Here is a 26,922-nt window from a genome sequence, read left to right on the forward strand (position 1 = left end):
AAGGCCCAGCATTGCCAGATCTTAGGACTCTTTGCAAGATAAGTAAGAGGCTTTGTTTATTCCTAAAATATTCCAGTTTACCAATGCTGGCCAACCCTATGGTATGATCAACATAGTGGGCCATCAGAGGCTTGTGGACATTAGGTTACAATCTATGTTGCTTCTCCTTTTTAGAGCTCTGCCAGCTCAGAAGGGAGCACATTGGGTTGCGGTTTGCTTTCTGTTCACTAAGAGGTAAGAAAACCCGTTCAGAAGTAGAAACTTGGAAAGCCAGAATGGTGCATGCCTTTGCTGGCTTCAGCTAGGAGCTGTACACACTTCACTAGACTTCTTTGTATCTGTTAATTATCATCATATCCCTAAGAGGTGAGCGCTATCTCCATTTCACAGATGAGGAAATAGAAGATTAGATAAGCAGTAATTTGCTCAAGAGCTCACAATAGCAGCACTCAGGTTTGAAACCAAGTTGTTTTATCCAAGTTTAGTGCCTCTCATATACCGTAAAGTGGAATAATAACATTTGTCTGAGTCTAAAGCTCATTTTCCTTCCACCTTCTCCCTTGATAAATATTAAGCAGTTAGGGAGGCTCAAAAAGGAACTTAGATGACTGGAATGCCAGTTGGTAAATAGTGATTTCAGAGCATTAATGACTAGTTTGAGTCTGGACACATTGCAGGCCAGAAATTAGATTCCTCAATCCTAAAGTTAGATTTTGCTCTACTATTGCATGCCTTGTGTGAGAGATTTTTAAACACCAGTGACAATGTTGAGTCATAGTTCTTGCGGTTTGACCCAAATGGAGAAATTTCTGTAATACTGTATCTGAGTGTTTACTCAGGTAAGTATTAGAAAGGTAAGTATTAGAAATTCCAGCTTAATTCAGTTTAAACTGTAAAGGCATTTGCTGTCTGTGGAAACAAATATCAGGCTTAAATAGCACTTCCAGCAACATTTCATCCAGTGGACCAAACCAAAAACCCAGGTTTCCTCTCTGTCGCCTCACTGCTTTCTGAAACATTGGTCTTAAAGACTGGGTTCCTGTGTGTTTTATAACAGCTGCCAGCCAGCATCTTGTTTACATCCAGATAAAGAAAGAGGAAATTTCAGTAACTGTCACAAGGGCTAGAAATTGCTTTCTCTTGCTTTCTTGTTCTCTCGTGATTAACCCTTGGCCTAAAGATAGGATTGTTGGTTGGAGTAAGATCATCAGGGTCGAACCCTGAATTTAGATTAATCCCATACAAACTGCATAGCTGCTATAAAATGGAGGAGGGATAAATTCACCCACGGAAAAGTCCGTGTATTTTTGGTAGAAAGTGGAAGAAATGGGTGCTGGGAAGCAACAAAAAACAACTTGGCCGAGGCTGTACAAGAAATATTCATAGCTCTTCATCTAACACACACTAAAAAGAAAGGCAGATAATTCATTCCTGAGAGACCTGAATGGAGGAGTGGAAAAAACAGAAAGAATGATTTTGCTGGTTTTGTTTTATTGTAGAATTCTGCAGTTTCTTACTTTGTGGTGGTGGTTGTTGTTGTTGCTCTGAGGAAGGTCTGAGGAACATTGGTCATGGCCATGTTTGGGTTTTCTTCTGACATTAAATTCTGAAAAATAACAAACCATCATGTGCAGAGTTTGGCAAGCTGCTGCTATTTTTGTAAGGCCCAGCAGCTAAAAATGTTTACATTTTTTAAAGATTTAAAAACAAAGAATATGAACCAAAGACTGAATGCAGTCCATAAAGCCCCAAATATTATCTGGTTCTTGACAGAAAAAGTTGGCCAACCCCTGGTCCATGAACTCATGAAAGTGAAGTTTCATTACTTCCTAAATAATTAGAGCAAAAATAACAAAGTTTAGAGAATCTGTGACTCATAAAAACCAAATGTACAAGAAACATTATTGTAGGATTAGGCTTTAGTATCTTTCTCAACTGCAAACTAATCCCTTCAAAATCCTAAATGAAAATAACTTTCATCTATTTAATATTACCTTGCTTATTTCTCATTTGGTGGTTGCCAGGGCTGGGGAAGGGAGGGGGTGCATGGAAATAGGTAGTAGAAGATTAATAAGAGACAGACACGTTTTTGATTCTGCACACAAGGCCAGCAGTTGGCTGATTTTTGGCTGACCACACACTGACTAACTAGTCATAGCATAAAAATGAAATTAGCTCCATGTCTGGCAAAGTTCCAGATTCTAAGATGTCACGTTCAATGATGTCATAGAGAAGGTACCCTTATATTCTGGCTAGGATCCTATAGTTGATAAGAGACAGCTACAGTCAGCCAACTGAACCAACAGGAGAGTTTTGTCAGCAATTCCCAGGTGTAAATCATGGTGCAGAATATTAGAGACATGGCAAGTATTTATTTGGCTTCAAGGAGTATTTCAAAAGAGACATCTTGAGAGCAGATTTGATAAACTTTAAGGAATATTTCCTCCATCCAGTATTCCTTCATTGCTCTGTAGCAAGAGGAGATTTTTATTTTTTAATGCTTGTTCTTCATGTTGTTTCTTGAGGGATGGCACTCTCTAGAGAGTAGCCAAGAGAAAAATTGATCAAAAAGAGTTTTATCCCTTCCTCCATCTCATTTCTTGCTCTGACTCTAGCTGGATCCAGGCCAGCTCCTAACATAACCCATCCTGTACCTGATCCCCCCAATTTTACCTTAGTTGTACCTGGAAAATTTTATGGAAGTAAAATAGTCCACATATTTCTCTTATCCCAGGAAAGAGAACAGAACCCCTAGACATGCCTATAGAACGGACCAGGGGCATTAACAAGTGTTTAGGTGGTATTTCATAAAATCACTTTCCATCCATTGTCCAGTGGTACTGCTACAACAAATCTCAATACATATATGGGCCAGGGATAATTCTTTATGTAAAGAAAATTGCCTCTAAAAGAGTGGTTAAGGGCCTACATCATTTAGAGGTAGAGCAGGCATTTAGCATCCAGACATTCTGATGTGACCACATTACAGGAGGACCAGGAGCTGGAGGGAAGGGGGACGCGTAGGGACTGGGTCTTCCCTCCACTAGCACCCTCAGAATTAGACTTTTGACACTTTCCCCAAATGTGCCTGTATGTAAGATCACAAATATGAGAGCAACAAGATTGAAAGAAGGCATTGCCATGTACCTTTGACATTAAAAAGTGTTTTAAAAATAGCACACACTTGCTAATGATTTTGGTAATTCTTCTTTTTTTGGTTTTCTGGGACTCTCATAGAATACCTTGGGGTCTCACTCATCCTCGAGAAGCCCTCTCCATCTCCTCCTCAGAGACCTATTCTGAGGGCCTATTGTCTCCTTTATGTCTTTCAAATGCCACATCGAGGTGGACCTTGGCCACCCCGACTGTGATTGTAATCCAGCTCCCATCCTTCCCTCCTGTTTTATTCTTCTCCTTTTTTCTTTATTAGCAATGATCACAAATTTACTATATATTTTACTTATTAATCTTACCATTGGCTTCCCCACCAAATGTAAGCTCCATGAAGGCAGCGGGTGGAATGTTTTGTTTTTTTGTCCATGCTATATCCTAGCAGCGTGTCCAGTAGCTGGCATAGAGTGGGCCTCAATCGGTACATGTGGGATCACTATGCATACCATGGGAGTATTACCTTCAGAGAACTAAGCCAAGTCAAATTCATTGGACCAGGTAGTCCATTTTACACCCTAACGACTACTGAGAAGTGAAGACATGTATGGTTTTGAGGATGGCATACCTTATAACTTCAGAAGCAAGTGAGAAGTGGAGGCTTGGCATGGCTCTCTGAAAAGTTAATCACCCCTCTCCTGGAGGAATATTGGTAAAGGAAGAGCATGTCTTCTTTGAGTCATCCGTTTCACTTCTTGAAAGTAAATCAAATGGCAATGTAATTGTCAAGACTCCCCTTTTATAAAGTATATGCCATCTGTATAGAATAAACCCCATCCCTATTTCCAGTGATAGGCCCTGATTGATTTAACTCAATTAGTGATCCCATCCCTCCATATTAATTAGTGGTCCAGGTATAAGCGCATGATGGCATTTGGGCCAGAGAGAGGAAGAGTGAGACCCATTACTATAAAGAACTCAGGAGACGATTTTGTATAGTGGTTAAGGAAATGGACTCTGGGGTCAAACTTACTAGGTTAGCAATCCCAACTACACCACTCACCAGCTGGTTGACCATGAGAAAGCTAATAAATGTTAGTTTTTTCATCTGTGAAATTGGGATAATAATAATAATATCCATTGCATAGGGTGGTTGTAGAGATTAAGGAAGAGAATACCAAACGCAGAGTAAATTAGATACTCTTGGTAGAATTCCAGTGAGAAAAGGAAAAATAAATCTTGAACAGAACACTATGTATTAGCAGATCATTCATTCATCAACTAAATGCTCCATGAGCACTTACATGTGCCAGTTAGGGGCCACAGAGGCACAGAAGTGAGTCAGGATTGAGTTCTGTAGGGACTTGTTGGAAAGACAAGACGTGCATGAAATAACTAGTGTAGGACATTGTTCACAAAGCAATCAAGCATAGATACCATGATCTGAGGTCCCAGGAGGGAAAATCTTACTTTACTTAGATGATACAGACAGATGGTAGAAAAAAATTCACTTAAGACATTCAGTAAGAAGCATGTCTAATCCTTAAATGTATGGTTTTAACTATATCTTTAATAATGATCAGCCCACCCCCCCAAAACCAAACAAAACAAAAACAAGAAATGATTCAAGGTTTTAGATTAGCTCTCCTTTAGATTTCTCTGTTAATGCATGTTTAGGTCCTTGTTTAAAAAATCAAATATAGATGTCCACCTTGAACACCCATTCATCCCCACCCTTCACCCCTCATCTCTCACTGTCCAATCTCAGTCTCTCCCCAGAGGTGTCCAACCATTACCAACCACCATTACCAACCCATCTGGTAAATAGAATCCTAACCTTTTTGTGTGGGTTTATCATCACTTATGTATACTTAGAAAGATAAATATATATATGCCCTCAAGGACATTTAGGAAAGGTTGGATCCCCTGGAGAACAATGGGGTGGGGCACCATAACTAAGCTGTCATTTTATTCCCTGCAAGGCATTATGAGATTCAGTGATTGTGCACATTTCCTCATTTATGCTCTGGTCTCAGGATGAATTAAAAGCACTTTTGAAATCTGCCGAAAACAAACTTGTAGTAATTGAATTTTCAGCAAAATGGTGTGGTCCTTGCAAAAGAATTTATCCTCTTTTTCATGTAAGTATCATCAGTGTCTATTTCACAATTTTAGAAGGAATTTAAAGTTCTCAAATAGTTCTCCCAATAAATCTTAAAAGTTTTGCCCTTATGAGCCATTATGGAATCATAGCTTCCCCCCCACCTTGGTACCTACTTCTTTTTTATTATTATTATTTTTTAATTTTTTCAATTTTATTTAAGTATAGTTGATTTACAATGTTGTGTTAGTTTCAGGCATACAGCACAGTGATTTGGACGGATAGATAGATAGATAGATAGATAGATAGGGATAGAGATATTCTTTTTCAGATTCTTTTCCCTTATAAGTTACAAAATATTGAGTATAGTTCCCTGTGCTACACAGTAGGTCCTTGTTGGTTATCTATTTTATGTATAGCAGTGTGTATGTGTTAATATCAACCTCCTAATTTATCCCTACCCCCCTTTCCCCTTTAGTAGCCATAAGTTTGTTTTAAAATGACTGTACTACCCAAGGCAATCTACAGATTCAATGCAATCCTCATCAAATTACTAATGGCTTTTTTCACAGAACCAGAACAAAAATTTTTTTAATTTGTATGGAAACACAACTAGCCAATAGCAATCTTGAGAAAGAAAAACAGAGTTGGAGGAATCAGGCTCCCTGAATTCAGACTTTACTAACAAAGCCACAGTAATCAAAGCAGTATGGTACTGGCACAAAAACAGACATATGTAGATCAATCGAACAGGATAGAAAGCCTAGAAATAAACCCACGCCCCTATGGTCAATTAATCTACGACAAAGGAGGCAAGAATATACAATGGAGAAAAGACAGTCCTTTTTGTAAATGGTGCTAGGAAAACTGGACAGCTACATGTAAAAGAACGAAATTAGAACATTCGCTAGCACCATATACAAAAATAAACTCAAAATGGATTAAAAACCTAAATGTAAGACCAGATACTATAAAACTCCTAGAGGAAAACATAGACAGAACACTGTTTGACATAAATCACAGCAATATCTTTTTAGATCCGTCTCCTAAAGTAATGAAAATAAAAACAAAAATAAACAAATGGGACCTAATTAAACTTAAAATCTTTTGCACAGAATCATAGTTTTTTGAAGCATCCTGATTAACCTGAATATAATATAGTGAGATCTAATTAGATCATTAGTACACACACCAGAAGATTAATATTACTTGTCTATGGATAATTCTGCAAGGATCATCAAAAGGTGCGAAAGAGTACAATTGTACAAAGGAATGGATTATTCGTAATAATGACATTTTACCTAAGTTCCAGAGTTCAGAACTTCCAAATATTGGAATAGATTACAGATGAACATGATACTTGTTTTTAACTATAATATAAAAGAATAAACTGCTCCCAATCCTTCAACCCTATTATCAGAACAAATCCTCTGTCTTACATATTCCTTTCATATCTCATCTCCTTTATAAAATATCTTAGTAAAATTTTCCACTTAGTTGTAATCATATATTTGTATTCAGATCTTTTTCCATATACACATTGGTTCATGTTTTTATCAAGTTTCCAGATTATAATTTTCATGTCTATACAATGTTTCATCTAGTTAATTTTCCTATTACCCCATTTAAGAGTTTTCACCATTGAGGGGCGGGGAGGGAGGTGTATAACATGTGGCAGAAAGAAACTCAGGGCATTTTCTTTTCATTTCTCCTTATTGCGCAGATGTTTCACATTTATGGTCCATTTTATGAAATCTGTTCCTTCAAATATAAAATTTGGATTTCTCTACACAACTGAAAATACTCTGGTTTATTTTCAGCAAGATTTCTAACATTTCAACTTCTTTGACTTAAATTCTTGAATCTAACTGAATTCATTCTAACCACAATCACAACCTTTGATATTTAATTTAAAATAAACATATTCAAATAGAGAAATTGGCTACATGACATCTCAACATCTATTCTCTGCCTAAAATTCTTAGAATATCCACAGGGAACATTTTCATATCTGGCAAGCCCCTTTATTCAGACGCTTAAAACTTAGAGTCTCCAAAGTTTAGCTTCAGGAGTATAACTACCTCACCTGCCACAAAGTCAAAGCTGATCAAATTTCAATGGCCAACGAGGCATTTTAATCTCGGGCTTGGTAACCCCTTTCTCCCTTCATACCTTTGGGCCCTGAGGGCGGTAAGGGCTCTGCCACTGTTGTGTCCAGACTCTCACAGCTCCTCCACACCCATCCTTAACTTTATAGTTATTTATAGTTAGCCCTTTGGTGATAAACGTCCCTAAATTATCCTAATTTGAATGTGCCATCTATTTTCTGTTGGAATCCAGACTAATGCACACACAGTTTTTAAATTTGGGTGTATCCACACTGTGAAATACTATTCAGATGATAAAAAGAATCAAGTAGACCCATACATAATGAAGGAATTACCTCCAAGACAACATAGAATTAAGTAAAAAGAGAATAATATAGGAAAATTTATACAGTATGGTCCCATTTATGTAAAACAGAGATGCATATACATATGTGTGTATGTATATATCAATATACATATATGTAGACAAAGGGGAGCAGAAGATGCATATCAAACAAGTTTTTTTTTTTTTTCTGTGAGAGGGAGTGAAAATTGGGGGAGGATTGAGAATGGGAAAATTTCATGCTTTGCTTTATTTTTCTTGTAACGTTTGAACTTTTTCAAGAGAAGGTATTCATCATGTGTCATTTATTAAAAACTCATAGTACATAATGGAGTTGGAGGAAACGCTTTTCTTACTCTAGGGCATTTTATCAGAGATCAAAGTAGAAACAGAAACCAAATTAGAGTGAAAAGGATTTTAATATGAGGAGTTAAATGCTCATAAAATCATTAGAAGACTGGATGAATGGGCTCCAGACTGGAACCCCATGAATGACTCAAAAGCACAACACACCCACCTGAGGGGATCCTAACTTTGCAGATATCAGATGTGAGAAGAAATGGGAAGCCACTACTGGGAGAAAACAAACAAACAAAAAACAAACAGAAAAACAACACGAACAGCAGTCGGGGAGTTAGAATCAGAATCTGGAAGCTGATGTCAGGGCACTGGATCCCTCAGCAAAGCTGCTACCTCCAGCACGATTACCCTCCCACACCCTAGTCGTGCTTTCCAGCAGGACATCCAAAGATGAAAAGAAAGTAGCTCTGTCTCACTTCTGCCTTCCAAGTCTTGCCTGCATGCATCTCACTGGTGAAACCAATTTGCATCCAGAACTCTAGCTGCAAGGGAATCCAAGGAAACTTTACCTTTTCCCTTTTCCAGGCTCTGCAGGAAGGTGGAATGGAAGTGAGCCGGCTATACTATTACTCTAGGTGGGGAAGAATTCAAGACATTTTCAGGGGCTTTCCTGGTGGCACAGTGTTTAATAATCTGCCTGCCAATACAGGGGACAGGGGTTCGAGCCCTGGTCTGGGAAGATCCCACATGCTGCAGAGCAACTAAGCCGGTGCACCACAACTACTGAGCCTGCGCTCTAGAGCCCGCAAGCCACAACTACAGAGCCCACGTGCCACAACTACTGAAGCCGGTGTGCCCTAGAGCCTGTGCTCTGCAACAAGAGAAGCCACCGCAATGAGAAGGCCGCGCACTGCAACGAAGAGTAGCCCCCACTCGCTGCAACTAGAGAAAGCCCACGCACGGCAACGAAGACCCAACACAGCCATAAACAAATTAAATTAAATTAATTAATTTTTTTAAAAACGACCTTTTCAGACACACAAAAACTAAAAGTTGACAACCCAGAGTCTCTGCTAAAGGATGTATGGCAAGAAGAAAAAGAGTAAATCATAAGCAAATGTGGATTTTAAGAAGTGATTTAAAACTTTTAAGTCTTGAGTAAATTCCACAGTCCCATTTGATCTGGGCCTTGATGATTAAGAGCAGGGGTCAGCAACCTTTTCTGTAAAGGTTAAAGACAGTATTTTCAGGTTTGCAGGTTATATGGTCTATGTCATATATACTCAGCTTCGATGTTGTAGCACAAAAGCAGGCAATGGCAATACACGAATGGGCAAACATGTTCCAATAAAACTTTATTTATGAGACCATGTGGAGATCTGGATTTGGTCTATAAGGTGAAGTTTGATGACTCTGGGCTAAGAGGATCACCTGGCATAGAACCCCAAAAAGAACATTTCTGGAAAAGGGGAGGTTATAAATTTGTTGAGAAATTGCATGGTGTGATCATGGGAAGGCAAGTACTCTGTGAGGCTAACTTACAGTGTATACAGTGGAAGTAGCAACACACGAGCCTTGAAAAGGAAGCTGAGCCCAGATGGAGAAGGCCCTTGTGTTATAACTTAATGAGTTGCTGTAGAGTCAAAATAGAAGAATGTTTAAAAAGGTTTTGCCATGATCAAATGTGGGTTTTTGGAAAATACTTTTGGCAGTGTTATATAAGAATGGGTTGGAAAGACTGAGGCAGGTAACCCAAGGTGAACAACAATGTCAATGATGAGTTTACCAAAACTAGGGCAGTGGTTTGGGGAGAAAAAAAGGAAAGATCAAATTCAGGAGACAGTTTAGAGTTAAGAGCAAACAGAACAGGTGACCAGATGGTAACAGATTATATGGGAGGAAGAACAGAACAGAAGGAAGAATTTTGTTGAGGGCAGAGGAGGGTCCTAGGTAGATGGAGTGGGACAGTGAGGGAAGGCAGTGTTCACAAGGGAACCCCAGTCTAGCAAGGAACCCGTATCTGTACCATGTCTTCCGACTACTACTCAATACAAAACTACTATAACCCTGTCCATTTCCTGTCAGACTTGGGAGACTCTGATAACTTCCTAAATAGAACCTGACTCTGAAATCAGATGTCCACATAAGTCAAACCCATTGCCCCGCCTGACTGCTACTGGAGAACACCCATGTATCTTGAAACTTGAAAAGTGCAAGTCAATTTCCCCAGAATTCTTGGGCAACACCATCTTCCTACCAGGCATAGAGATGCAGCCAGTCAAAACCAGCATCTTTTTTTTTTATCTGAAAAGTACTCTAAAATACCCAAGGCCTTCGTGTTTGTTATCCAAGAGTTTCCCCCCAATTTCATCATCTTGATGAGCCACTGAAGAAAGAACTCCCACTTGGGGCACATTCCATGGACAAACAACCGGAGAGAATCCCTACAACAGAACTCTGCACCTAATGTCCACCTAATCGGTCTGTGTCATGCTACTTCCTGCTTGTCCATGGGAACAGCCACCAGTGACAGTTCCATCTGTTGTTGTCTCCACTTGGCCAAACTCTGGACACTTCACACCACCATTGAAGAGAGGTTTCATTTGAAACAGGTCAATGGAAATGCTTGAGATATGATGTTAATGCAAACAAATCAATATGCTATTAAGTGCCCTTAAAGAATGAACACAGCTGTTGGGAAAAAAGAAAATCCCAGGAGCTGACATTTACAGACTGCTTCTGCATCCACTACCCCACACCCATTACCAACACCACTGTCACCACCGCTGTCAAAGATGCTTCCAGAACATCTGGAACAGAAGCAGAAGAGTTGTTTTTCCCTCCTCCCATTTTCCATTTTCTTGCAAATGCTTCCCTCTGGCAGAACCTAACAGGAAGATAGCCTGCAGAGGATTCTGGAAAATCTAGTTTTGATACATAGCAGAACACAGACTTCAGACTCTGGTTCTGCCATTGATCTTTGCTTGACCTTGGCAGCATCCAACCTTTGACTTTGGTGCTTGAGGTTCTAGGCAGTAGTGCAATGCGACAATGATACTTAGCTCTCTTGATCAACCTTTTTGTTCGGTTTTGTTTTTGCTAAAAGACATTGCTAGTGTGTGATTTAATATTAACATTAAGCTAATGAGGAATTTTTACTCTTTTACTTTGAAGGAAATGTCTGTGCAATACCGAAACGTCCTGTTTGCTAATGTAGATGTGGACAATGCTCGGGTAAGAATCTTAAATCCTTCCTTGTAGATATGTAAAATCCATTGTGTTGTCATTGAGAGTGCTGTCTCAGTGATTACATAAGCAATTTAAAGTGTGATGAACTGTAGTAAACTCCCTCCTAATGTTCTTGTATATTTTGTATTTTTTTTAAGAAGACAATAAATATGTGGCTCTGCTGCTGCCCCCCGCCTTCCCATACTATGGCAGAATTCACTAATCGATCCTAATATTCTTCACCACTTGCTCTAGACTCTGCCCCACACTCCTGCTCAGTAGCGTTGCTCTAGACAGACAATACCAGTTGGTTGAAGTTGAGCTCAAAGTGAAAAATGATTTTCACCCCTGTAATAGATTATTATTCAATTTCTAAAACCTAACTCAATGCATTACAGACATTTTAACATAACTTGCTTTCCCCTTGCTATAGCTTATGCTTTTTGTGGGGTTTTTTTAAACACCACAAGGAATTCCAGGAAATCCTTCCCTTACCTCCCTAGAGCCTTTCTTCCTCACCCCCCCCCCCAAATATAATCAGCCCATGTCCTCAATCAAAATGTGCTTACTGATACACACAATGTGTCTACAAAATTATTCTTCCTAACATTTGTTCACTTATAATGAGGAAAAGTACCAATAACAAGTGGCCTGTGCATACACTGGATTGAATTTGAGCTTTAGAATTTAAAAAATCTACTGTTCACCCATCCTGCCCTTTAATGGTTTTGTGACCTCTTATCAGTTAACCTCAAAAACTTCACTTTCTCTGTATGTAAAACAAGGTAATAATTAACGGAATATGATAAGTTAAAAGGCACAAAATATATGACATACTACCCAGAACATAATAAAAGTTCCATTTTTCCATTTCCTTCAACTTTCATTAAAGTGTGACAGTGTGTGATTGTCCTTTAAGCTGAATCATATACTATGCATTCAGAATACACAGCTAGGGTTATTATCTCTTTGTCTTTTTCATATTCACAGAGTTGTGCACCTATCACTACCATCAATTTTAGAAAGTGTTCACAACTCCAGAAAGAAACACTGTTCCCTTTAGCAGTCACCTCCCCGCCCAGATCCCTCCATCCACCACCTCAACCCTAAGCAACCATAAGTCTACATTGTCTCTAGATTTGCTTATTCTGGCCATTTCATATAAATGGAATTATAGAATATGTGTTCTTTTGTGATGGGCTTCTTTCACTTAACATAAGTTTGCGGGATTCATCCATGATGTAGCATGTATCAGTACTCCATTCCCTTTTATTGCTGAATACTATATTACCTTTTTTTTGTCCATTCATCCTACGATGGACATTCGGGTTGTTTGCAACTTTTCGCTATTATGTCTAATACTGGCATAAACATTTATGTATACATTTTCATTTCTTTTGGCTATGTATCTAGAAGTGGAATTGTTGGGTCATATGGTAACTCTTTATTAAACTTATTGAGGAACTGACAAATTGTCTTCGAAACAGCTACACTATTTTACATTCCCACCAGCAATGTATGAGGGTTCTGATTTCTCCATACCCTTAGCAACATGTGTTATTATTTTCTTTTTTGATTACAGCTCTTTGCCTCTTAAGGTGAAACAAAACGCACAATTTTCTTTTCTAATAGTAATGTATTCATTGTTGTCATTGCTGTGGTCATGGAAATTATAATGTAGTGGGGGGTGGCAGGGGAGAGGTTTTGATCCTGTGGGTGGCTAATTTTCTTTTGACTCAAACAAAATAAATGAAAAGTGGTATTTGAAATCAGATTGTAATGGATTAGAGCAACTGGAATGCTAACATATTTTCTTGTCTCTTGGCTCCAAATCTTTCACAAAGATGGGCAGTGAAGAGGCGTAAGGCTTAAAAGAAAGAAATATGCAAGCCTTACTTAAAATGCAAGACATTATATCACCCCATGTCTCAAGTGTGAGTTATAAAGAGACCTTTACTCATTCTTATTTTTTACAATATGCTCTTTCCATATTGGATTCCACTGGCGCCCTTCTGCAGTCTTTCACAATTTTTTAAATGCTTTTATTTATTTATTTATTTATTTATTTATTTATTTATATTTCTTTTTGGCTGTGTTGGGTCTTCGTTTCTGTGCGAGGGCTTTCTCTAGTTGCGGCGAGCGGGGGCCACTCTTCATCGCGGTGCGCGGGCCTCTCACTGTCGCGGCCTCTCTTGTTGCGGAGCACAAGCTCCAGACGCGCAGGCTCAGTAGTTGTGGCTCACGAACCCAGTTGCTCCGCGGCATGTGGGATCTTCCCAGACCAGGGCTCGAACCCGCGTCCCCTGCGTTGGCAGGCAGATTCTCAACCACTGTGCCACCAGGGAAGCCCCACAAGCTCTTTTAAATAGAGCTCATTTTGTCCTTCAGTCCATTCTGTTTTGGCCCCCATCTCTCATCCGTCTCCTAGAGCTCTTGAATGAGAAAGCTCAGGAATGCTGGAAACAGTCATTTTTCTACTGTAACATTCCTGGAAGCTTTGAGGATATATTAGAAAAGTTCTTGGCAAGAGAATCTGTAATGTATCAGCTGTCCCTGGGCTCTCAGACATGCCTCCTGAGACGTCACCAAGTACCACTGTTGGTCCAGAGAGAGGATACCAAAATTGTGACTTCATGCCATTTCTTTTATTTTCCAGGAGTTGGCCCAAATTTATCACATCAAAGCAATACCCACATTTCAGATGTTCAAACAAGCCCAGAAGGTATGTTTCTATGGTAACTGGCAGATTGAAATAGATTATAGAGCCATCAGAGTCTAAAAAAAAAAGGCCTGGGGTATCCTGGATGGACGAAACAACTGTATTTATTTTCAGTCTTTGCAATGTAATTCTTAGTTTCTGAACTTTACATATTGGCAAGGGGTAAAAAAAAAAAAAGCATGAATCGTGATAAATCTCCCCATTCAGACCATTTGAGGTGTCCAAATCCATATGAATACCCCACTATTATCCCTCTCTGGGGCAGAACCATCAAAAAAGAACCTTATAACAAGGAGCGTGATGAAATTCTCTCACAAATGTATACATGTTTTTCACACTTGGGCAAACATCAATCAAAAGCTATTACAAGGTAAAATAGCCTAGTGGTTGACCAGGCAGGTTCTGGGCTCAGATTTCTGTGGTTCAAAAACCAGTTCTTCCACTTCCCAGCAGTTTACTTAATAACTTCTTGGTATCTTAGTTTCCCTATCTGTAAAAACATGGATCGTAAAAAGTTTCCCCCTCCTTAGTGAAAATGAAATGAATTAATATGACTAAACTTTTTAGACCCATCCTGACACACATGAGTATGTTATGTCAATTATCTCGAAGATATTAATGGAATGGAATGCCTCAAATACTTGGTGTGTGATGAAACTAGTAATTACATATATGGCTGGGAGCACGGACACTTGTGCGTACCTTTTGAAAGGTGATTTTGCAACACACTTAAGAGGAACAAACTTTTCATTCCCTTTCACACATTATCCCATTCTTGAGAATTTTTCTTAAGAGGAACAAACTTTTCATTCCCTTTCACACATTATCCCATTCTTGGGAATTTTTCTTAATGAAATACCTCATGGAAAAATAAATGGCTAAGTGCATAGTAATTGTAGCATTATTTCTAACAAAATATGGAAACAAGGTAAATGTCTTTTTTTAGTAGAGTGGCTAAGTGATTTATGATACATCTAGTCTATGAAAGAGTATGCAATTAAAAAGTGTTATGGACAGAAAAGAAGCAGATTCACAGATACAGAAAACAAACTACTGGTGGGGGGGGAAGCAGTATAGGGGTGGGGGAGTGGGAGGTACAAACTATTGGTTGTGACAGGCTCAAGGATGTATGGTACAACACGGGGAATATAGCCAATATTGTGTAATAATTATAAATGGAAAGTAACCTTTCAAAATTGTAAAAAAAATTTTTAAATGATTGAGCTAAAAGATTAAATAAATAAATAAATAAAAAGAGTTATGAAGAATATATGTAAAGTTAAAAAAATTCATACTTAATATTTGTAGAGATTATGTCTGCAGTATAGAGAATGAGAGCATTTGATATGCTAGCTGTAGAATTTTATCTTCGGTTTCTATTTGTGTGTATTTGCTGTAACATAATTGAAGCAGTAGTTTTTTTTTAAATTTTATTTATTTTTGGCTGCTTTGGGTCTTCGTTGCTGCGTGTGGGCTTTCTCTAGTTGCTGTGAGCAGGGGCTACTCTTTGTTGCGTTGTGCGGCCTCTCATCGCAGTGGTTTCTCTTGTTGCGGAGCACAGTCACCAGGCACGCAGGCTTCAGTAGTTGTGGCATGCATGCTCATTAGTTGTGGCTCATGGGCTCTAGAGCGCAGGCTCAGTAGTTGTGGCACACGGGCTTAATTGCTCCGCGGCATGTGGGATCTTCCCGGACCAGGAATCAAACCCGTGTCCCCTGCATTGGCAGGTGGATTCTTAACCACTGCGCCACCATGGAAGTCCCAAAGCAATAGATTTAAATAATTTTTCCCCAAAAAATGACACTACCTATTCCCTCTCTTGAGGTTTTACTTGAAAATTGAAACTGTTTAACATATGCATTCTTTTTTTTTTAGCAACTTTATTGGAGTATAGTTGCTTTATAATGCTGTGTTAGTTTCTGCTTTATAACAAAGTGAATCAGCTATACATATACATATATCCCCATATCTCCACCCTCTTGCATCTCCCTCCCACCCTCCCTATCCCACCCCTCTAGGTGGTCACAAAGCACCCAGCTGATCCCCCTGTGCTATGCAGCTGCTTCCCACTAGCTATCTATTTTACATTTGGTAGTATATATAAGTCCATGACACTCTCTCACTTCATTGCAGCTTACCCTTTCTCCTCCCCATGTCCTCAAGTCCATTCTCTCTCTTTTTTTTTTTTTTTAGATTCCATGTATACGTGTTAGCATACGGTATTTGTTTTTCTCTTTCTGACTTACTTCACTCTGTATGACAGACTCTAAGTGCATCCACTTCACTACAAATAACTCAATTTCGTTTCTTTTTATGACTGAGTAATATTCCATTGTATATATGTGCCACATCTTCTTTATACATTCATCTGTCGATGGACACTTAGGCTGTTTCCATGTGCTGGCTATTGTAAATAGAGCTGCAGTGAACATTGTAGTACATGACTCTTTTTGAATTATGGTTTTCTCAGGGTATATGCCCAGTAGTGGGATTGCTGGGTCGTATGGTAGTTCTGTTTTTAGTTTTTTAAGGAACCTCCATACTGTTCTCCATAGTGGCTCTATCAATTTACATTCCCACCAGCAGTGCAAGAGGCTTCCCTTTTCTCCACACCCTCTTCAGCATTTATTGTTTGTAGATTTTTTGATGATGGCCATTCTGACTGGTGTGAGGTTATACTTCATTGTAGTTTTGATTTGTATTTCTCTAATGATTAGTGATGTTGAGCATTCTTTCATGTGTTTGTTGGCAATCTGTATATCTTCTTTGGAGAAATGTCTATTTAGGTCTTCTGCCCATTTTTGGATGGGGCTGTTTGTTTTTTTGCTATTGAGCTGCATGAGCTGCTTGTAAATCTTGGAGATTAATCCTTTGTCAGTTGCTTCATTTGCAAATATTTTCTCCCATTCTGAGCGTTGTCTTTTCATCTTGTTTATGGTTTCCTTTGCTGTGCAAAAGCTTTTAAGTTTCATTAGGTCCCATTTGTTTATTTTTGTTTTTATTCCATTTCTCTAGGAGATGGATCAAAAAGGATCCTGCTGTGATTTATGTCATAGAGTGTTCTGCCTATGTTTTCCTCTAAGAGTTTTATAGTGTCTGGCCCTACATTTAGGTCTTTAATCCATTTTGAGTTTACTTTTGTGTATGGTGTTAGGGAGTGTTCTAATTTAATTCTTTTACATGTAGCTGTCCAGTTTTCCCAGCACCACTTATTGAAGAGGCTGTCATTTTTCCATTGTATATTCTTACCTCCTTTATCAAAGATAAGGTGACCATATGTGCATGGGTTATGTCTGTGCTATCTATCCTGTTCCATTGATCTATATTTCTGTTTTACTGCCAGTACCACACTGTCTCGATCACTGTAGCTTTGTAGTATAGTCTGAAGTCAGGGAGTCTGTTTACTCCAGCTCCGTTTTTTTCCCCCAAGACTGCTTTGGCTATTCGGGGTCTTTTGTGTCTCCATACAAATTTTAAGATTTTTTGTTCTAGTTCCATAAAAAATGCCATTGGTAATTTGATAGGGATTGCATTGAATCTGTAGATTGCTTTGGGTAGTATAGTCATTTTCACAATATTGATTCTTCCAGTCCAAGAACATGGTATATCTCTCCATCTGTTGGTATCATCTTTAATTTCTTTCATCAGTGTCTTATAGTTTTCTGCATACAGGTCTTTTGTCTCCTTAGGTAGGTTTATTCCTAGGTATTTTATTCTTTTTGTTGCAATGGTAAATGGGAGTGTTTCCTTAATTTCTCTTTCAGATATTTCATCATTAGTGTATAGGAATGCAAGAGATTTCTGTGCATTAATTTTGTATCCTGCAACTTTACCAAATTCATTGATTAGCTCTAGTAGTTTTCTGGTGGCATCTTTAGGATTCTCTATGTATAGTACCATGTCATCTGCAAACAGTGACAGTTTTACTTCTTCTTTTCCAATTTGTATTCCTTTTATTTCTTTTTCTCCTCTGATTGCCGAGGCTAGGACTTCCAAAACTATGTTGAATAATAGCGGTGAGAGTGGACATCCTTGTCTTGTTCCTGATCTTAGAGGAAATGCTTTCAGTTTTTCACCATTGAGAATGATGTTTTCTGTGGGTTTCTCATATATGGCCTTTATTATGTTGAGGTAGGTTCCCTGTATGCCCACTTTCTGGAGAGTTTTTATCATAATGGGTGTTGAATTTTGTCAAAAGCTTTTTCTGCATCCATTGAGATGATCTTATGGTTTTTCTTCTTCAGTTTGTTAATATAGTGTATCACATTGATTGATTTGCATATATTAAAGAATCCTTGCATCCCTGGGATAAATCCCACTTGATTATGGTGTATGATCCTTTTAATGTGTTGTTGGATTCTGTTTGGTAGTATTTTGTTGAGGATTTTTGCATCTATATTCATCAGTGATATTGGTCTGTAATTTTCTTTTTTTGTAGTATCTTTGTCTGGTTTTGGTATCAGGGTGATGGTGGCCTCATAGGATGAGTTTGGGAGTGTTCCTTCCTCTGTAATTTTTTGGAAGAGTTTGAGAAGGATGGGTGTTAGCTCTTCTCTAAATATTTATTGAATTCACCTGTGAAGCCATCTGGTCCTGGACTTTTGTTTGTTGGAAGATTTTTAATCACAGTTTCAATTTCATTACTTTTGATTGGTCTGTTCATATTTTCTATTTCTTCCTGGTTCAGTCTTGGAAGGTTATACCTTTCTAAGAATTTGTCCATTTCTTCCAGGTTGACCATTTTATTGGCATAGAGTTGCTTGTAGTAGTCTCAGGATGCTTTGTATTTTCGTGGTGTCTGTTGTAACTTCTTCTTTTTCACTTCTAATTTTATTGATTTGAGTCCTCTCCCTCTTTTTCTTGATGAGTCTGGCTAATGGTTTATTTTCTAAGAATTTTGTTTATCTTCTCAAAGAATCAGCTTTTAGTTTTATCGATCTTTGCTATTGTTTTCTTTGTTTCTATTTCATTTAATTCTGCTCTGATCTTTATGATTTCTTTCCTTCTGCTAACTTTGGGTTTTGTTTGTTCTCCTTACTCTAGTTCCTTTAGGTGTAAGGTTAGATCATTTATTTGAGATTTTTCTTGTTTCTTGATGTAGGCTTGTATAGCTATAAACTTCCCTCTTAGAACTGCTTTTGCTGCATGCCATAGGTTTTGGATTATCGTGCTTTCATTGTCATTTGTCTCTAGGTATTTTTTGATTTCCTCTTTAATTTATTCAGTGATCTCTTGGTTATTTAGTAACATAGTGTTTAGCCTCCATGTGTTTGTGTTTTTTACTTTTTTTTCCCCTGTAATTCATTTCTAATCTCATAGCATTGTGGTCAGAAAAGATGCTTGATATGATTTCAATTTTCTTAAATTTACTGAGGCTTGATTTGTGACCCAAGATGTGATCTATCCTGGAGAATGTTCCGTGCACACTTGAGAAGAAAGTGTAATCTGCTGTTTTTGGATGGAATGTCCTATAAATATCAATAAAATCTGTCTGGTCTATTGTGTCATTTAAAGCTTCTGTTTCCTTATTTATTTTCATTTTGGATGATCTGTCCATTGGTGTAAGTGAGGTGTTAAAGTCCCCCACTATTATTGTGTTACTGTCGATTTCTTCTTTTACAGCTGTTAGCAGTTGCCTTATGTATTGAGGTGCTCCTATGTTGGCTGCATATATATTTATAATTGTTATATCTTCTTCTTGGATTGATCCCTTGATCATTATGTAGTATCCTTCCTTGTCTCTTGTAACATCCTTTATTTTAAAGTCTATTTTATCTGATATGAGTATAGCTAGTCCAGCTTTCTTTTGATTTCCATTTGCATGGAATATCGTTTTCCATCCCCTCACTTGCAGTCTGTATGTGTCCCTAGGTCTGAAGTGGGTCTCTTGTAGACAGCATATATATGGGTCTTGTTTTTGTATCCATTCAGCAGGCCTGTGTCTTTTGGTTGGAGCATTTAATCTGTTCACGTTTAAGGTAATTATTGATATGTATGTTCCTAAGACCATTTTCTTAATTGTTTTGGGTTTGTTTTGGTAGGTCCTTTTCTTCTCTTGTGTTTCCCACTTAGAGAAGTTCCTTTAGCACTTGTTGTAGAGCTGGTTTGGTGGTGCTGAATTCTCTTAGCTTTTGCTCGTCTGTAAAGCTTTTGATTTCTCCATCGAATCTGAATGAGATCCTTGCCGGGTAGAGTAATCTTGGTTGTAGGTTCTTCCCTTTCTTTCATCACTTTAAGTATATCATGCCACTCCCTTCTGGCCTGTAGAGTTTCTGCTGAGAAATCAGCTGTTAACCTTATGGGAGTTCCCTTGTATGTTATTTGTCATTTTTCCCTTGCTGCTTTCAGTAAGTTTTCTTTGTCTTTAATTGTTGCCAATTTGATTACTATGTGTCTCGGCGTGTTTCTCCTTGGGTTTATCCTGTATGGGACTCACTGCACTTCCTCAACTTGGCTGACTATTTCCTTTCCCATGTTAGGGAAGTTTTCTACTATAATCTCTTCAAATATTTTCTCTGGTCCTTTCTCTCTCTCTTCTCCTCTGGGACCCCTATAATGCAAATGTTGTTGCATTTAATATTGTCCCAGAGGTCTCTTAGGCTGTCTTCATTTCTTTTCATTATTTTTTCTTTATTCTGTTCTGCAGCAGTGAATTCCACCGTTCTGTCTTCCAGATCACTTATTCGTTCTTCTGCCTCAGTTATTCTGCTATTGATTCCTTCTAGTGTAGTTTTCATTTCAGTTATTGTATTGTTCATCTCTGTTTGTTTGTTCTTTCATTCTTCTAGGTCTTTGTTAAGCATTTCTTGCATCTTCTCGATCTTTGCCTCCATTGTTTTTCCAAGGTCCTGGATCATCTTCACTATCATTATTCTGAATTCTTTTTCTGGAAGGTTGCCTATCTCCACTTCATTTGGTTGTTTTTCTGGGGTTTTATCTTGTTCCTTCATATGGTACATAGCCCTCTGCCTTTTCATCTTGTCTATCTTTCTGTGAATGTGGTTTTTGTTCCACAGGCTGCAGGACTGTAGTTCTTCTTGCTTCTGCTGTCTGTCCTCTGGTGGATGAGGCTATCTAAGAGGCTTGTTGCAACCAAAACATTTCTAATGAATATATCTGATGTTCTCTCAGACTGCTCTCTTTTATTTTATGGTCTAATTCGTGAAAGAATTGTATATATTTACTGCTTCCAATTCTCATTTTCTACTCATTCCCTCACCCACTCTTGAAAGTCACCAAGAATATTCCAACACTTAGTTTAAATAGCCATTTCTCAATCCTGCTATTCCTTGATTACACAAGTGTCATTAACTAATCAGCTTCTATATCCTGGAAACTTCCTCCTTTTTTCGCTTCTATTGCTGATTCATCCCCAAGTTCTCCTCTGGCTTCTTTGTCTCCTGCTGTTCTCAAATATAAGTGTTTCCCAAGGCTCTGTCTTTTTTCCTTTCTACCTCTCTCCCTTAGTAATTTCACCCCCACTTCTAGTTCTAGCTGTGAATACCTTTAACTTAAACAATAGCCCTCCTCACCCCCAAGTTCATGCCAAAGCTCTGTTCTCTTTTCCAAATAGATCCTTGCTCCATGTATGTCATTCCCTTATTTAAAAGTTGATACCCCTCCCCCTCCATTGCCTTCAGAATCAAGACTAGACCCTTGTATTCAAGTCTGACTTTAAAATTTCTCCCTAATTTTGATCCAGTCTACCTTTCCAAGCCCATTTTTGTTTGACTCAGATCTTAACTTCATGTAGTTTTCTCATATTCTTCCAAGCACTTGGAGTTGTTCATGTCTGATTTGAAACCCCAGGGCCTAGGAGAATCCCCCGTCAATAGAAAATACTTATTTTGTGTTTGACTAATGAAGGAGTGAACAAATGAATGAATGAGCAAAGAAGTGAAGCCTGCTGTCTTTCCCCAGCATCCCCCCACCAGCTTTGCCTCCCCTTCTGATTTTGTCCTCATATTCATCTGACTCAGAGGAAGTTTCTGTCCAGCTCAGAATAGCTTACTGGTTTCATCCTTTCTGCAGAAGATATTGCTTAATGGCTCAAAGGTTGTTCTCTGTTTTATGAAACAAAACCTTGTGTTCTCAGTTGATTATGTGTCTAGGCTCTCGAGCAAATCCATAGCTATGCTTTTGAGATAAGGCTTGGCCCTGCTTAGTCTCAGTTCTCTCTGGAGGTGTAAGAGCCCTCACTTGTAGGTGGAGAGGCCTCCTGTAATCAAGTATTTCTTAACTCGTGTCTACAGGGTATGGATCCTTTTGAATTAATGGAACAAAATGCCTATATTCTAGGGATCACTAAGGATCTCAAATTTGAATTTTATGCCAACTAGCTAATGGAAAAAAAATCAACTGAATTGATGACAATGTCCATTAAACTGATCTACCTCCCTGTAGTCTAATTCCAGAGTCATCCAGCAAGCCTCTAACTATGACATGGATATCCATGTCCCAAGAAGTTTTCTTAAGAATGGAATTTTTCCTTGAATAGCGTTAACTTAGCATGGCAGTTATAGAGTTATTTTTTTTTAAAAAAAAAGACAACTTGAGATTATTTATGTCATAATATCAAATGAGTCTACTTCTAAATTTCATTTGTAGTTATATGTAATCATATCTCCAGAAGGATTCATACCTGAATCAATTTAGATATCATTTGAAAACCTGTGGAAAAGATTTGTAATGGTCGTTCCATTTGACAGAGAATATCAATCTACAGTGCAAAAGACAAAGGCACAAAAAAGGAGGTGGGAGAGGTAATAAAGACACAGTATTACAAATCTTTTACCTCTTTGGACTCCACCCCCAGCATTGGGTAACTGAGCAGCCCCATAGGGCTTCTGCAAGGTCCCCATTTCTAACCATTACATCCAGAACTGCAGGCAAACTATGAGACCTCTGAAATTCCCCTCAGGCTCTACCTGTTAGTGGTCTACACTGGAAAATCATTGGAACCAGAGGAAGTTTGGGGTGGCCAGGCAAAAAGACTAGTCCCTGTGAATTTCCCTCCTCTCTCAATAGAATTGACTATGAAGGCTGCCAGTGACGTTCACTGTTTTCCTGGGGATAGAGAAAAATTAAATATACTTCTTTGAGACCACTTCTATAAATGCGCTCCTCTCTTTCTTCTGGGATGGCACAACTGCAAATTGGCTTATTGAAGCAGTTAAATACTATTTATCTAGTATTAAAAAAAACCCTAGAATCTAGCTTCTATGGAGTAATGTTATAAGAAATGTCTTTACATTTATGGTAAAACATCTGGCAACAAGCCACTGTCCATTAATGCCTTTTAAAATGTACACTGTATAAAAAGCCTTATGATAATTCCTTATAGGACATAGAGTTAGGAGAATGTTTGCCTCCCTTGAAAATATGATCAGCTTCCTCTCATTAGGTCAGAAGACTTAGGGAATCCCTTGGGTTTCTGTTTCCATCGCTGCCAAAAATCTCAGGATTACCTCCTCTACTCAAATACAATAGCCCCCCTTACCTGCAGTTTCCTGGCATTTCCTAACTGCCATCTCCACACTGGATCATCCTTTAATGGTTCTGTTATTTTATCTTGGCCTTGAGTCTAGCTCATTTCAAATATTCGCAAAATGCATAGACTATAAACAAAATAAAACATTAAAAACCTAAAACAAATGAAGCTACGTAATCATGACCTAGGGTCATGGTGGATGATGGGCCTTCCCTGGTGCTGGAAGTTTTCATGCAGAGGTTAGATGAACATCTGGCTGGGATGCACTATAAACAACAGCTATAATTATTTCACAGTTTTAGGGCAAAGGACAGCCAAAACAAATTCTAGGTAATAAATAAGGTGGGTTTGTTCCTTCCTGCTGTATTCCTTAGTGTTTTCATCTAGGACATCACAGCATGTTCCAGTAAGATTCATTGTGGTTAAAAAAAGAAAACAAAAGAAAAAGAAAACAAAATGTGCATTCCTGTGGTGTCTGTCAGATGGGGAATCCAAAACCTTGGCTGATTTTTGTAACCAGAATAATACACTGTATTCTATTATGAGTAGTTCATAAATTTGGTTTATAGACCCTCTTAAAATCTGTAGACCCTCTTAAAATCCAGTTGAGACTATAAACTCTCTCTCGCTCCAGAAAAATATATGTATGCACCTAAACTGAAATGTGCATGTAATGCCTAGGGTATTCAATGAGCCTCTGAAGCCCATCAGTAGATCCCCTATGTGCATTACATTGCTTCTAGCTAAAGTTGGTATAAGTCTATGGAGTAGAGGAAAGGAAGACTAAAAAAGATTTAGCAAGTCTTGGCCAACTGCTTAAATATGGGCCAACTCTCAAAAGTTGCCTCCCTCTTTTCATTTTTTGATATGAGAGTAAGATGGTTTCCTAAAGCAGTTAGGAAAGATGGGAGTGATGGGATATGAGTACATAGATACTAATAAATGAGTTATTCACAAATGAATAATTCAGAAGAACTGAGCTCTCATATGGAGTGAGAAGAAGCTCTTGCCCTTATGTGTGTGAATCGCAGGGCTCCAGCTGAGGTCATGGAAGTCATTTCCAGCAAGCACCCTCCTTGAAGTTGGTACAGAGGTAAAAACAATCCAAAGTAGGTGGCACCATCAAGTGCTAGAAAGAGGATAGGCTTGGAAGCAGCGGTCCCATATGCAGTGTCTTCAAGGGCCAGGCAGGGACAATAGGTGACACAGTAGGAAGTGAGGAGGATGGTGGTCCCTGGAGAATCACCCTCCCAAATGCTCATTGTTCAAGTTCGTAAAAAACAGTGTTTGACACACACACACACACACACACACCCGCAAAAGAGTGTCTGCGGCTGGCTTTTGCCATCTCTGGAGTCAGATGATTGTAGGTTGAATTCCAGGTCTGTTTCTTATTAGTGGGGGACCTTGGGAATGTGTCTTAACCACCTTAAGGCTCAGTTTCATTCTTTGTGAAATAGAGACAGTATCATGTGTCTTTGAACTATTGTCATAAAAATTTGTGATAATATAAATAAAGTGCCCAGCACTAGTCTTTGTACATACTATAAAATGTAGCTATTATTAGAGCCCCAGGATCTAACTGTGCACCTATCTTCCTGAAAATGTATGGGTAAATAGAAGTTTAGAAATGAAGGTTACCAGAGACCTCTAAAGCTCTTTTGAGTAACTACAGTATGCATTTAAGCTAAGTTATCTTAGCATTCAGGAGTTACCTACCAATGGTATTCAACCTTAATGGATTGTTTTAGTTACAGAGGGCTTCTGCATGAGGAGGAAAAGAAAAGAATTCTCATATAGTCTTCAGGGCTCTGAGGGGTGCAGATCCCTAAAAGGGGTTACATATCAGCCCCATAAGCAGCTGATACATTATCAGAGATTAATTGACTGGAGGAGGCAAGAACTAAGTGACATGAAGGGAAAATCAGAGAAGTACAGCAACTATTTATCATCACTTAGCAACCTTTAGCGCCATTGCTAAAGATGCAGCTCTCAGCTTTAGCAACGTAAAGGCAGTAATTACTTGTGTACCTCTTTTCTCCAGGGCAGGGATTTGGGTGAGGCAAGTGAGGCAAGATATTGCAGGTGTAGGGTGGAAACCTGTCTTTATTTGAATTTTTGATGTTTCGTTTATCATGGGTTTTTTGCATTAAATTTTAATACTTTTTAAAATATTTATTAAGATATTATTTCTCTTAATTACTAAGTTTTTGGCATCCCTTAAATTTTCCACCCTAGTCCCAGCCCTGTTCTTCTCTGAATTTTAAATTGTTGAAGTACAGGAGTGTTTCATTCAATGATTCACAGAAGGATTAACAAGACTCAACAGCATGTTATATTCATAGCTAAGATTTATTACAGCTATAAACACAGAGTTAAAGCAGCAGGGAAAAAAGAAGGGTGTTGTTGGAGTCTAGAAAGGTCCAGCACAGAATTCTGCTGTTCTTCCTTGTCCAGGGATACTTAGAGTGTTCTCCCTAGCAGTGAACTTCAGGGACATGTGTGGATTGTCTCTGCCTAGGGATGCCTTTTTGATTCTCTGGGTCTGAGTTTTTTATGTGGGGACTGGTTACATAGACATATCTTGCTAAGCAACCATTGCTGCACAACCAGCCATGACAATGGAAACTCAGGACCCCAACAATAAAACTAGGTGCACATCATCATTATTGACATTTATGCAAAACAACTTGACAAGCCAGCAATGGCATAGTCCATTGCTCCAGATATATATAACAAAATCATCCATCACTAACACGAGGAACACTTGGAGGACCACATTACCCAGGGGTTGGTGAAGGATCAATCATGGTTCTCTTGGAGACATGCCAGGAGTAAGCAACCAGACCTGCTACGTTAACTTTTTTCTCACATGGATTCATGTGGAAAGTCAAAATGTCACCTTTATTAAAAGTAGCAGTAGTGCTAAATTGTGGTAATTGAAGAACATGGCTTGGATCCATGTCAAAAGATTTCTTACTAGTCCCTTGTAGCCTAGACCTTGAGATGACCCCCGCTACGGTAGAATCTGGGGCTGCAGAGGACAAACTTCCCCACCCAGGTGGAGGAGATACTGCTGCTTTTCATAACTATTTAGCCCCCAAAAGGGAGGACAGAGGGTGATAGCTTTCCAGAGCTATCTTTAGAAGGCAGATGTTAGGCTCACTTCAAATGTGCTTTCCAGAAGAACAGACCTGTATCTTGAGCAAGCACTCCCAAAAAGGGAGAGGAGGATAGGCATGAGCTCATACCTTTGTCTAGGCTCAGCTGATAAGCTCGCCTTTGAACTTGGGGAGAAGTTAAGGGATATAGGAAACAGGTATATTTTCCCAATAATGGACAGTTGAGCAGATGGTCTAATGGAAACATGAGAACAAGAGTATATGCCATTGAAAGGAATGGCTCCAAAAGTATTTTTATCCCGAAGAACAAAATTCCATCCCACACTTCCAGTAACGGCAGGATGACATCTAACCTGGCCAGAGTCCAAAATCACTCGTTCTATTCTCAGTGTAGCTTGAGATGAATTCCCACAACATTAGACTC

At 38.7% G+C, this 26,922-nt stretch overlaps 1 protein-coding gene across 1 annotated transcript in view; it reads left to right on the forward strand.

Annotated features, from left to right (window-relative positions):
• The first annotated feature begins 4,684 nt into the window (after window positions 1–4,684).
• LOC309664195 (thioredoxin domain-containing protein 8-like) overlaps window positions 4,685–26,922 on the forward strand; it is a 28,974-nt gene continuing 6,736 nt past the window's right edge. Inside the window, exons 1-3 of the mRNA XM_082469274.1 lie at window positions 4,685–5,249; window positions 11,114–11,173; window positions 13,824–13,889. Of these exons, the coding sequence (XP_082325400.1) occupies window positions 5,130–5,249; window positions 11,114–11,173; window positions 13,824–13,889 (246 nt within the window). The 5' untranslated portion in view covers window positions 4,685–5,129. The remainder of the gene's footprint in view (window positions 5,250–11,113; window positions 11,174–13,823; window positions 13,890–26,922) is intronic.

This window comes from Balaenoptera physalus, assembly GCF_965194825.1.
Source record: "Balaenoptera physalus genome assembly, chromosome: 7".
Taxonomy (NCBI): domain Eukaryota; kingdom Metazoa; phylum Chordata; class Mammalia; order Artiodactyla; family Balaenopteridae; genus Balaenoptera; species Balaenoptera physalus.